Source organism: Pholis gunnellus, assembly GCF_910591455.1.
Source record: "Pholis gunnellus genome assembly, chromosome: 9".
Classification (NCBI taxonomy): Eukaryota; Metazoa; Chordata; class Actinopteri; order Perciformes; family Pholidae; genus Pholis; species Pholis gunnellus.
In genome coordinates, this window is record NC_136535.1 from 13852491 (window position 1) to 13865571 (window position 13081).

A 13081-nucleotide genomic window follows, 5' to 3' on the forward strand; every position below is an offset into this window, starting at 1 on the left:
ACCAGGATGTCAGGCACCAGCCCGCTGACTGCCTTAGTAAAAACGTTTCATCTTAACACCTTTTCTTACCCAAGTGATGAAGTGATGCAGCTGATACTTGCATGTAAGTTTGTTCCCTTCAGCTTTGATGCCATGACCGGACATTAACGCCAGACTCACAGAAGCTAGTTTGTCAACTCCTCTTTGAAACAGAATCGTTCTGGTGTTTGTCTTTGACTCCCCTGACAGCTGGTGGGTGAGAGTACAGATATAGGATAGTCTGTGGTTTAAGCAATGATTTACTTGTCAATTGGGATAAAAATGTCAGCATTTATAATTTATAAGGCACATTGCATACAAAATACTGTAGACTGTCAGAATGGCATGCTTCTTTGTAGGAGAAGCATCATTCATGTCAATTCTGGATTGCAGCATTTAGTATTTGTTCACAAATGCATAGCGTTTGTTCGCATTTTATTTCATTACATCAAGGTGATCTCAAAAGTGTGGATGACTTCAAAGCTATGGGCTTTCCTCCTGTCTTACAGGGACATCTTGTGGCCACAGCAGGTATGCAAACGTTAAAACCACGTTTTAAATAGTGTATGACAAGTGTTACCATTCTCACTTTCTAATATCACTAACAAGGGACTTGAAAACAGGTATTTGGCATGAGGAATTAACATTTTTCATATATCTTTAAAATCTTATAGAGCACTAGCATGAGTAAACAGAACCAAAGAACATGTATCAACTCTTGGTACTAACAGGCTACTTTGAACAAAAGCATATTTACAATGTGACATTGAATTAATCATTGATGTATTAATGCATACATCAGACATACTTGAATGTTTTCAGTTCAATTTTACTGCTAAACTACTGATCCACACTCCAGTCCAACCGGTGGCGGTAATGCACCTCAAAGTTGTTTGCCAACCGCCGGTACAAGTCAAAGAAGACGAAGAAGAAGAAGAAGCAGCAGTAGCAGCAGAAGAAGAAGGAGGCGTGTGACACTCCGCTAGCGTCGCCCTCGACAGATCGAAAACAACCCAAGTGTGTGTTGGTGGTCAGTAAAACAGGTACGACGTGAATTTGAAAACGAAGCTCATTGTGTAGCGCAGCCGTGTTTCGCGTGTTGTTGGTGTTAAAGAGGTTGCGATACACGCGCTGCTCCCGACGTCTTTGAAAACTAGCTAAACTAAAGCTAAGCTAGGCTAGCTGTGATGCTAACTGTCTAACGTTAACAGGCCCGCTGCATGCGCAGTCAGGCCGATGTGCATGCTATCAAACTCCTCCGCTAATTATAAAGACATTGCTGTTTGACATCTGAAAACCCTAAAAGTGATTTGAAGGGTGCATGAATATCCGAATTAAATTAACAATGCACAAACAGGGCTGTTGTGTAACTTAAGCGTGACAATGATATAAGACCTCGGTAGTTTGCTATGTTAGCACATTGGCTGCAGGCGGTTTAGCTGTAATGTTGATCTACTAAACACACAAATAATGCATGCGACAAAACGGAGAGGTGGTTATCTATAAAGCATTGGCAGTAATGTGCAAAAAAAGGTATCCGTTTTAGTTTGTTATCTTGAACGTCACTTCCCGCTGCAATGACACAAGTATCGGCTGCAGTCAGGGTTAGTGCACAAGGAAGTGACTAAAACTATTAATTCACTTATAAATGAGTTAGAACATATCGTCTTTAGTCAGAGCTGAGTAGGAAGGAAATCATACCAGAAAGTATATGTAAATAACTTGTATGTCTCCTTTTGATATCAATACATATAGAATGTAAAGTATATATATGCCATTGATTTGTTTAAACAAAATGTGCTTGACCCACAGTATTAATAACACGAGTAAAATAGAAACAAACATCATTAATAATACCGCAGACAGATTAGTCTGAGATATTGCTTTCCTGATGTTATCTGTACTTGAGAGGATTGAGAGTCACACTTTGTGTTTTGTGTAAAACAGCTACTGAGTCTCTGTGTTGTGCTCTTAGATGTATTGATGGTGGTTTATTATTTTAGTAAGAACTGGTTATGTGCAGTAGTTTCTGAGCTCTATCTGTACAGCTTGTCTCAGTCAAATATTTATTTTTAGAAAAAGTCTTTTTTTTACATCGGTCTCTTTCACTCAACGCCTCTTCCACCTCCACATTTGTGCTGCATTTCTTCATGTCCTTGTGTGCTCTCTTTCTCCCTCGCTCTCCTCTCTCCCATGCTTCTTCTCGCTCTTCCACTCTACAGCAGCCGTGCCACGCCGCGCCCCCACCCCCAGCGGAGCCGTCATGTGGCAAGAGGCCCGCAAACATGAGCGCAAGCTCCGTGGCATGATGGTAGATTACAAACGCCGAGGAGAGCGACGGCGAGAGTACTACGAGAAGATAGTAAGAGACTTCTATCATCAACAGATCCAGAGACACTTGAATGTGATTTATGCTACGGTGGAGCTCTGTGGCACGAGTTCCTCACGGGCCGTATCCTCCGATTTCATTTTAAATTCTAAAATGTTATTTTAACGACACACATATATATTTATACTCTTACTAATTGTGAGCTCCAGATCTCATCTTTCCTGATCTTGTCTCAGTTGTTCTCTCTGTTGAGGCACCGGTTTGCGCTTTAAGTAGGCTGATGCGTTGGCTGAGACTCCTTCACCTCCTGCTAGCTTTCTATTTCTGCGATTTGGTTTTTGTTCTGGCTGTCGACATAGAGCCACATTTAGACCTAAGATGACAGATGACTACACTAACTCTCTTGCGTCAGCATTTTGCGCAACAACGAAAAGATTTGTGAGCCAAGATTGGCCTCACTTTACCAGACACTGTGAAGCACCACGTACACGAGCCTATATTGTCCTTATGGGTTGAATAGAAGACGACATTGAGCAGTTTATTGTCTGTGCAGCATGATATCTTTCACTATTTGGTTAGTTTATTTTATTTAGTTCGTAACAAGATGCCATTTTATTGTCTTCAGACTGCCTCTCATCTTGTCTCAACAGAAAAAAGATCCAGCGCAGTTTCTGCAGGTTCATGGCCGAGCCTACAAGATCCACCTGGATCCTGCTGTGGCGATGGCTGCAGAGAGCCCCATCAACATGTGAGTACACACACACACACACACACACACACACACACACACACACACACACACACACACACACACACACACACACACACACACACACACACACACACACACACACACACACACACACACACACACACACACACACACACACACACACACACACACACACACACACACACACACCACATACCAAGAAAAGTGGGGCTTAAAGTCTAAAACCTGAATTTCATTTTAAACGCAATCAGAATAATTAGTTTCAGGTTTAAGTAGTCAAGATAATTGAGTGTTCACACTACTCGAGAGCAGCATTCCTCTTTAGAGGATGAGAAACACTGATTGACTTGTAGAAATCCAGTCAAATAAAGAGTCGGATGAAGGTTATCATGAGTCATTTATTATTTATTGAAGTAGATTTTATATAAACTTTAATTACTTTGACTGATTAGTGGTCAATGAAGTCATATAATATGGCAGCACTCCAGAAAGTCAGAGATGAAATCAATGCTTTCCCGTCAGGTCAGTGTTGCTGATCAGAATATCTCTCTCTCTTGTTTTGTCAAAAGGATGCCATGGCAGGGAGATGCCAACAACATGATTGACAGGTTTGATGTGAGGGCTCACCTGGACTACATTCCCACCTACACACCTCCGCTGCTCAGCACATCGTAAGTCTTGAAGTTACCTCACGTAACGCTGAATCCAGAATCTGTCATTCACAGATTGTTCTACATTAGGACATTTGGGGCACTTGATTTATAGAGAACGCAAGTCATGGTTACAAGAAGCTTGTTTATTCATATTAATATAATAATCAATATTGAACGTTTTGCATTTCCAATTTGCACCAACTTCGACACTGCATATCCCTGTCTTTTCTTAGCAATATGCTCTGCCAAATGTGAGGGACATCAGATGAACAGTTCTCGAGATATAATGCGAAGAACAGAGACAGACAGAAATTCCTTGCTTTATAGTCAGAAGTAAATTAACAGTATTGCGTAGTATGCGACAATCGTTTGCTTTGTTTGGTAGGTATGTTTAAATACCTCCTGTGAAGTTTTCATTGTTTTATTTACATTTCTCATTACATCATGAGGCTAACACAACTTTTGAATGCATTTCCTATCTCATATAATATAAAATAAACCTTTTTTAATGATTTAACTCTGTTCTACCTAATACTATCACCCAGTCTTGTTACTCTACTCTTATAATGGTGCATTTTACCACCAGTGGTGATCAAAGCACTGGTTGTTCTAGTTGTTACTGTATTTAATAATAACTGTGTTACTAAGTAATCTAACGGGTCATTGGTGAGATTATCTTCTCAGTTTCTCCCTCTACTCTGCTTCAGATTCAAATGTTTCAGGCTCAAATAGAAGTAAAAACTGCTCAGAGAAAGTGGTCAAATACAAAACAACCTTCTGCTCTTTGTCTCGTACAGAACCCCAGAGCAGGAGATGGAGGAGAGAAAGTGCAATTATGAGCGATACAGAGGCCTGGTGCAGAATGACTTTGCAAACAGTGAGTATCACAAACTTCATAGCTGAAAAGTTGAAATCCATTCGACTAATACATTAAACATTAGGTCTCATGTTGCAACACTGTGAAGCCACTGTTAATGCTTGTGTTCCTAACGTGCCTGTAATAGTCTGTTAATCTGCCCTCGGTGGGAACATTTTTCAGTCGTGTTGTGCTGCTCTTAAACTCCCTGCTGTCCCACAGTCTCTGAGGAGCAGTGTTTGTACCAGATCTACCTGGATGAGCTCTACGGTGGCCTGCAGAAACCAAATGAGGACGAGAAGAAAAAGTATGTCCCTGTCATGTTATTTAAATGTCGTCGTGTCCCCCCCCCCCCCCCCCCCCCGTGCATTTACATCGATAAGTCTTAGAGTTTTAGGTTTGCGATGCATTTCTGAATCGTTGCTCCTGTTGTGCAGACTGGCTGAAAAGAAGGCCTCTATTGGTTACACCTATGAAGACAGCACCGTGGCGGAGCCAGACCCCGAGTCAGACAAAGATGAAGACAATTCAGAGAGCGAATCCGAAGAGGATGAAGGCATCCCAGATATCGGTGAGGAAATGGTTTTTGACACTAATGAAACTTACACATCAGGAAAATGAATAATTCAAAGATTAACCAAAACGGTTATTCAGAAAAAGGATGCAGAGCAGAGATGTTAGTTTTAGTCAGATGTAGTCAACCTCATCTTGCTTTGTTTAGTTGCCTCAAGCTCTGGGTATTTAAATCTCATCTTAGTCAAAGGAAAACAAAGATGTTTTAGTTAAACTGTTGACATGTTAGCCTTTTTTTAGACATCTAGTCCTGACAAAATATCACCTTCTTTCTCCCAAGCCGTGCTGTTGTCATTGTTAACTTTAACCTAAGTAAGTTACTCTGAGTATTATTGTCTGTACTCGTTGTGTGCTGCCGGTGTAGTCCCGACGTATTTTAAACTACCCTTTAGTTGTTGTTTTGTCAACAATATTGCAGTTTATATCGTCACAGTTAGTTTTTAATGACGTCTCGTCTTAGTCCCAGGAAAAAAAGATTGTTGACGGACATATTTAGTCAAAGTCAGTCAGTTTGTAACCATTGTTCCATCAAGCATGACAATTCAATATTTTCCTCTTGTGTGCAGATGTGGAGGTTGATGTTGATGAGTTGAACCAGGAACAGGAGTTGGACCTAAACAAGATTGCGACCCCATATGGAATGGCTGAAGGAGACTTTGTTAGGTAACATATCAGTAATTATATCATCATGTCTCAAAGACTGTAATGTGCTATCATTGAGATTATTTTGCTTTTATAAATTTACTTTTTTTTTTAAAGCTGAGTGACTTTCCATCTGAATATTTCATCTGTATGTCTCCGTCGTTGACTTTTCATGTGTATATTTAAATAAGCAGTTAGAAATATAAATATACAACTCAAAATGTTACACTCTTGATTTTGTTATTGTCGTGACACCATTTGACTTTGATTACCATGAACTGTTTATCAGGATGTTGAGGAAAGACAAGGAGGAAGTGGAGGCCATCAAACATGCCAAGGCGCTGGAGGCGGAGAAGGCCATGTACTCTGTAAGACAACATCCACTGAGAAATATGAGTGTGTCATGTGATTGCTATGTGAGATTTTATAAGTGACACGTTTGATCATTTCAGGGCCGGCGTTCTCGCAGACAAAGGAGAGAGTTCAGAGAGAAGAGATTAAAAGGGAGACAGATCAGCCCACCAAGGTAAAATAGATTTCCTCCGTAACATTAAACTTGCCTCAAAACATGTTTAGCTAATAACATAATTCTCCTGTATTTCAGCTATGCAAGGAGAGACAGCCCAACATACGATCCCTATAAACGGTGAGTTGAATATTTTGTCCTTTTTTTGTTCTTAACTTCTTGCTTTGTGGAGTCTGTGTTTATATCTGAACTTTGTTTTCTGATCTCTCTTTCAGGCCAGAGTCAGAGTCTAGCTCTGAGTCGCGGTCACGCTCTCGTTCTCCTGGTCCAGAGAAGATCACCTTCATCACCAGCTACGGAGGCAGCGACGATGAAGCAGTAGCCGCAGCAGCAGCAGCCGCCGCCGCAGCAGCAGCCGCCGCCGCAACAGCAGCAGCTGCAGCAGCCGCCGCCGCAGCAGCAACAAAAACAAGCGCCCCTCACTCTGGACACGTCCCCTCCAACTTGCAACACCCTGCAGGTCATAGCAGGGGCTCCCGGTCGGTAACTTTCCGGCTTCCTTCCATTAGTTATTGTCCTCGTACAGTTGAATTTGTGTCTGTTGAATTGACCGCAGCTGTTGAGGCAGAAAGAGTACTGACGATGAAATACAGATTTTTGTGGTAGGTGAGGTGGTTCACAGTTTTTGATCAAGTAAAATGTCAGTGCAGAAAGTTGCTCGATCGATCTATTCTGCATGTACTATAGGGTGAGGTTGAATTAGTTTATGATTGTGCATGTCAGATTAGGGCAAAGCAATGAGTATATCGCATCTGCAATCGTATACTATGCAAGTATATGAGATTTTGATATTTGCTTATTTATGCCTCTCTACAAAGTCCAGCATGTGAAAAAAACAAGAAACCAGAAGTATTCTGAAAATAGGCTAGGTGCTGGGCTGGTGTTGTTACTAAAACCGCGTGTCTCTGTTTGTCCAGGAGACGAAGGTCCTCCTCCAGTCGCTCCCCTTCCTCCTCCTCCCGCTCTTCATCTCAGTCCACCTCTCGCTCTTCCTCCCGCTCGCGGCGTACCCGGCGTGGACGCGGGGGAAGGGACGGGCGCCGATCCCGAACCCGATCGAGGTCGAGGCGGCGTTCCAGATCTCACTCCCGGGGTAGAGGAGGGAACGGAGCGGCCGCATCCTGGAGGAGACGGGACCGGACACGATCGCGGTCCACCGACAGAGACCGAGAGCGAGAGAGAGACCGAGACAGGGACAGGGACCGAGACAGGAGACGATACTCAGCACGCAGACGGACGAGGTAAGACTCCCCGGTGTCTCCCAACAGCGCTGCAGTTCTTGTTTTGCAACACACACATGGCAGTGACACATGCTCGCTTTCTGTTTTCTGTCAGGTCCCGTTCCAGCTCACGGCAGGGGGGCAGTTCGAGGCGAGGGGGTCGGAACAGTGGAGGCCACCGGAGGGCAGACAGCGGCAGCCGCAGTCCCTCTCTGTCTCCCAGTCGCCTCAACCTCAGTCCCTCCCCTCACAGAGGAGACCTGCCTTCTCCCAACACCGTCCGTGACAAGCTAAGAAAGTAAGACGATCACTGCTGTAAACACCCATCCACTGTAGTCCCGTGCTCTTGGGAAAACCCTGATTTTCATAAATTGAATCCACATTTTACGTTCCATTATAAGTGATTTCATCACAGCGCCCAAGCAGAACGAACACAAAATAAGCTATGATTAAGTTTCATTTACGGACACACTGCTCCTATCCTCTGCTGTGTGTCAGTTTTTCACAGATAGAGAGGATCAGATCCTACACACACACACACACACACACACGCACACACACACAGTTGAAGAGGCCCTTTATGACGGCTAGCGTAGTTCACACTGCACGTTAGCCTGATTTCATACTCGCCGATAGCTTTTGGAGCTTTCTGACTAAAGCCCCAGGTCGTTGGTTCAGCGCTCGCTGTTCAATGGCTCGCCGATGCATCACGGAGCAGGCTGAAGATCTGACCTGTCGTGGAGAAACCTGGGGGAAGGGTCGCCTATTAGTCATCCAATAAAACGGAGCAATTTAACACCAACAGCTACATTTAGAGCACTTTATTTTACAAAAGGCTGTCTTGTTTTATAACCGTATTGACTCACTTTCTTTTATAAACAAAAATGTTTTGTTACATCAAATTCATTGCTATTTATGAAATGTTAAATTTGATCTCATCCATTGTTAAAATGTAATTAATCCACCATGTTTAGATTTTTCTGATGACAAAATGTGCTTAAACAAAGAAGTCAGAAAAATGTAAAGCACAGAATCTATAGAAAGAAATTAAACCTATTTCATAGATCGCTACAGTGTTGTCAAGCCACAGGAATGATATCATGTGTTTAATATGTTTACCATAACATGATAATGTCTGCATCACCCGAGCTAATTGTCCTTTCTCTGTCCCCGTCTCCAGGCCTGATACTCCGGGTGGTAAAGAGACGGGAGCTGCCAAAGTCAGTAAGAATTTGATCTAGCTGGGGTTTCTTGCTAAAGCCTACGCCTCCCTCATCCCTGACAGGCTGACATGGTTGTCCACCAGACTGGGATGTAGAAGCCATTGTTGCCCACAAAGTGGACATGCACTGCAATCAAAAGCCTGTCATCTATTTTGCAATTTCCATTACAGTATTCCTCACCTTCTCAAGTGTTGGGCTGAGAAGAAACTTGCCACCGCTGAGAAATGACAGACTGAATTAATGCTGCCATCTCTGTATGGAGTGAACATTTCAGCACCCTGTGACGTCGTTATTGTCTTGCTCTTAGTGTGGGTTGTGCGTGCATGTAGACATATACGTGTGCGTGAGAGAGTGCGGCGTTTTTGTATCTGTTTGTAGTCTCATGTACACGTCAGTGCGTCACACATCTATGGCCCCTAAGAGGAAGAAGATTTCTTCTTTTGGTTTCTGACCATGTGTCTTGTTCCAACTTGTGACTCAGTGTTGGCCAAGATGTTTGATTAATCTCTGATGGAAAGACGAGATGGGCGTGCTGTGGACAGCCGTTTTGGGGCTTGTTTTAACAAGCAGCAGAGCACGCTCTTACTAAAACTAAAACTTATGTCCCACATACTAATACTGGGACACTTCATTCCTGTCTCGTGTCTGTAGCCTAAATATGAAGCCACTGGGAGCAGTAAGTTGGCGTAGATTAGTGCGAAGGCTGGAAACAGTTCAAAGGTAACAAAATAAGCTTTCCAGCATCTATAAAGCTCACTAATACACATTATCTTGTTTGTTTAATCCGTACAAAACTGAAGTGTAAAATGAAAATCACTTTGTTTATGCCAAACTATATCTAGAAGATATAACGTGTAAATTGCTGAGCTTCTGTTTCCTTCTCACGGTATCTTCATATTTAGTGTACAGAGTTATATCAATCTCCTCATCGAACTCTCGACCAGAAAGGGAATATGTGTATTTCCCAAAATGTCAGACCATCTCTTTAAGACCAAATAACACATTTATTTGTTGTTAAATTCTAACGTTCTTGACCGTTTGCAGTCCTGAACAAGCTGCTCGCTGCATTTCATGGCAAAGAAGAAAACCTTTTGAATATTCTCCAACAGACAAATGGAGTGGAAGTAATAATCTTCTTCTCTGCAGTGTTGTGACCTGCAGTCTTTCTTGCCTGACCAGGTTCAAACGGCCCAGCGATGGGTGTGTCCGTAACACAATGCCACTGGCTCTTTCTGAACTTTCCGAACTCACCGAACCTGTCCTTGTCCTTGTTTCACTTTTTGACAACCCCCCCCCTTAACTCGCTGACGGGGGTTCATACTATAAATATATTTCAGTGTAAAGGTTTATGTGACTGGATCCTGTCCTGCTTCTAAACTATCCTATGTAGCAGCTTTGAGCTCCAGCAGCAGTTTGCCTCTCTCCACGAACACACACTAACACACACACACTAACACACACACACACACACACACACACACACACACAAACACAGAGCTTGTAAGATTCAAGTGCGCTTGTTGACTCATCAAACATCACACGTAATTCATGAATCTGCTGCCTTTTTATCTCCACAAGCTACTGTACATAAAGGTGATAGTATTATAACTGTATGTCAGCGCTGTCTTTGATCCTCTCTCTTAAACACACACACACACACACACACACACCCTTACACACACTTTTGTCCGGCTTTGAAATGATGTGCTAACACAATTGTGTCACCTGCAGCCCAAGATAACTCCTCAGGAGCGGCTGAAGCTACGAATGCAGAAGGCCCTCAACAAGCAGTGTGAGTACAACTGAACAGGGTGCCTGTGTCGGTGCACAAGTTGAGAAACATGTTGACATGCATCTGATGGGAGTTTTGTCACATTATGCAACTGACAAATTTGTTGTTTTTTCGCCCCCAATTTCCTTTTATTTTATTTTTTATTGTTCTGCAGCCAAGGCGGATAAAAGAGCCGCTCAGGTGAAGATCCAGCAGCAGGAAAACAAACGACAGGTGTGTGTGTGTGTGTGTGTGTGTGTGTGTGTGTGTGTGTGTGTGTGTGTGTATGTGTATGTGTGTATGTATGTACTTTAATATCAGGTAGAAACAGACTCTGTCATCCTGTATCTCCACTCATTGCTGAGTGTTTATTTTACAGGAGCGGGAGGGAGAGCTACGAGCCATGGCACGCAAGATACGCATGAAGTAAGAGTCTGTCTGTGTGTGTGTGTGTGTGTGTGTGTGTGTGTGTGTGTGTGTGTGTATGTGTGTGTGTGTGTGGACTGTTTGGTATTTGTGTTTTGCAACTGTCTGACCCAGAGGCTCTGCGTTTAGGGAGCGGGAGAGACGTGAGAAAGAGAGGGATGAATGGGAAAGACAGTACGGGCGACAGAGCCACTCGCCTTCTCCTTCCAAATATGGTAAGACTTTAGGTTTCTGATCACAAACAGCGAGATGGAACTGATAAAATAACTTAGTTTATTGTGTGTGAGCACAGTCATTGTATTTGTCTGATTTGCTGGCATCAGTTTCTGCTCTGACAGTTCCGCAGACGTTGAGATGCTCTGCCATGATACTGTTTAATGATGTCTCTGTGTCCTCTGTCCCCTCAGGCCGAGAGCACAACTCACACAGAAGGTATGTGAGAAGCCACAAGAATCTACACAACTCTAATGAAGCAGAATGAATCATGGGAGACTTTTCAAATTAATGCACAAACACTGTCTCAAAGGCGGCTCATCACAGTGCCTTTACACGCAACACTAATGCTACGTGGCTTTTTCCTCACTCAACTACCATCAGTGTGTCAAGTATTGAGAGAGAAGTGGAGCCAGGAACAGAAATTAATCCAGTAAAAAGTTAAAACAGTCAAAGAAAATACCTCAAACATTTCAAAAGTTTGGTGTAAAGGGGACATATCATGCTCATCTTCAGGTTTAGACTTGTATTTTGGGTCTCTACTAGAACATTTTTACATCCTTTAATGTTCACAAAACACATTATTTCTCTTATATCATCTGTCTGAATATACCTGTGTTTACCCTCTGTCTGAGACGCTCCATGTAAGACTTTACGTAAGACTTTATGCCCTCTAGCAAAACGGCCCAGTCTGCTCTCTGATTGGCTTGCAAGAAAAGTATGGTTCACCTTTGCGAAGGTAGTTCTCAAACTGTGGGTGGTTTATTCTAATGAGCCTGCACGTGAACAAGGAAGTGGAGTGAAATCCGACTAGCTTGTAGAGTCGCATGTTTTCTGATCTAGGCAGCTCGCATAAAGAAACGGACTGGGTTGTCTTATTTCACAGACCCAGTCTCAAAGTTTTAACGATGTATCTCCCTGAAGTCGAGACTAAAGTCTATTATTCAGTAAATCAGTGTTAATCTTAAGTGTCATTAAAGGGACAACTTGTTATTCACATAAAAACACGAGGAGCCCAACGACCAAAATATGAAGAGCTCTTTAATACACAGACTCACAAACAGTAATGTCAATTATAATCTGTTAAACTACAGGCTGCTTTTTCAGCTGTTTACACCCATAAAATTAACCGATGAGGCGTTTAAGACACAAAAGAGGCACTTGCATATTTTCTTCAGGATGTTTGTCAGATTGTGCTGCTTTCACCTTCATACTGATTGTTTATTTCTTCTTCCAGGAGGTCACGCTCCCGGTCACGGAGTCCACACTACCGACACTGAGCTGTGGGAAACATGGACGCGTCATACAAAACAAAACCTTGTCATTAGCACACACTGTCAAACAAGCAGCCTATTACAGTATGAAGAGATGGACTGAACACTATGTTCTCTGGTATGTGTCCACACAATATTTCACTTTGACTGTGACGCCTTTTAGTTTCACTAACTACACAGCCAATTGTTTGAGCCAAGCATAGTGTGATCTGCCCTTTTCATTTGTGCTTCATCTTGTAAAGAGACTACAGGTTTATTAAATGAGTTTCTGGTTTCTTATTCTGCATGCTCCCTTTTTTCTTTTTCTGCCTGACCGGCCCTTCTCTAGTTCAGGGTACATAATACTAAGCAATATGTCACCTTTCATCTGCCTAACGTTCTCTAAACACTCTCACTAAAGACCATTTAAACCGTTTTCATGAGCTGATGTACAGGATATTTATACACATCCATTTCAAACGTCTTTATTAAAGAATATGAAGTCAATGTATGAATTCAGTCTATCGACCCCTCTTTTTATACTCTGTCCTCTGCCAACCGGTTAACAGCAGCAAATAACTGATTTGTTTTCAATAATATCGAATGTCAAATACAGAACAACAAATAAAATGAACTTTGAAATGA

General features: G+C 42.5%; 1 protein-coding gene across 2 annotated transcripts; it reads left to right on the forward strand.

The window, feature by feature from the left end:
• Window positions 1–941: 941 nt before the first annotated feature.
• clasrp (CLK4-associating serine/arginine rich protein) lies at window positions 942–13081 on the forward strand. Of its 2 annotated transcripts, XM_079166086.1 has the most exons (21): window positions 942–1061; window positions 2241–2380; window positions 2998–3095; window positions 3650–3751; window positions 4531–4610; window positions 4812–4896; window positions 5027–5160; window positions 5729–5825; window positions 6094–6172; window positions 6257–6330; window positions 6409–6450; window positions 6546–6809; window positions 7248–7571; window positions 7666–7848; window positions 8731–8770; window positions 10505–10565; window positions 10720–10778; window positions 10924–10970; window positions 11100–11185; window positions 11378–11402; window positions 12421–13081. In XM_079166086.1, exons 2-21 carry the CDS (start codon window positions 2282–2284, stop codon window positions 12461–12463), a joined length of 2022 nt encoding a protein of 673 aa, XP_079022212.1. In that variant the 5' UTR covers window positions 942–1061; window positions 2241–2281; the 3' UTR covers window positions 12464–13081. The 2 variants fall into 2 exon arrangements, 1 of the variants encoding a protein (XP_079022212.1); XR_013767217.1 differs by lacking the exons at window positions 11378–11402; window positions 12421–13081 and having other exon boundaries at window positions 8731–8774.

Coding starts and splice junctions, on each gene's coding strand:
- clasrp (XM_079166086.1), top strand. CDS start 2,282: ATGTGGCAAGAGGCCCGCAAACATGAGCGCAAGCTCCGTGGCATGATG. Junction 6,173..6,256: donor CGGAGAAGGCCATGTACTCT/GTAAGACAACAT, acceptor TGATCATTTCAG/GGCCGGCGTTCTCGCAGACA. Junction 10,566..10,719: donor GAAGGCCCTCAACAAGCAGT/GTGAGTACAACT, acceptor ATTGTTCTGCAG/CCAAGGCGGATAAAAGAGCC.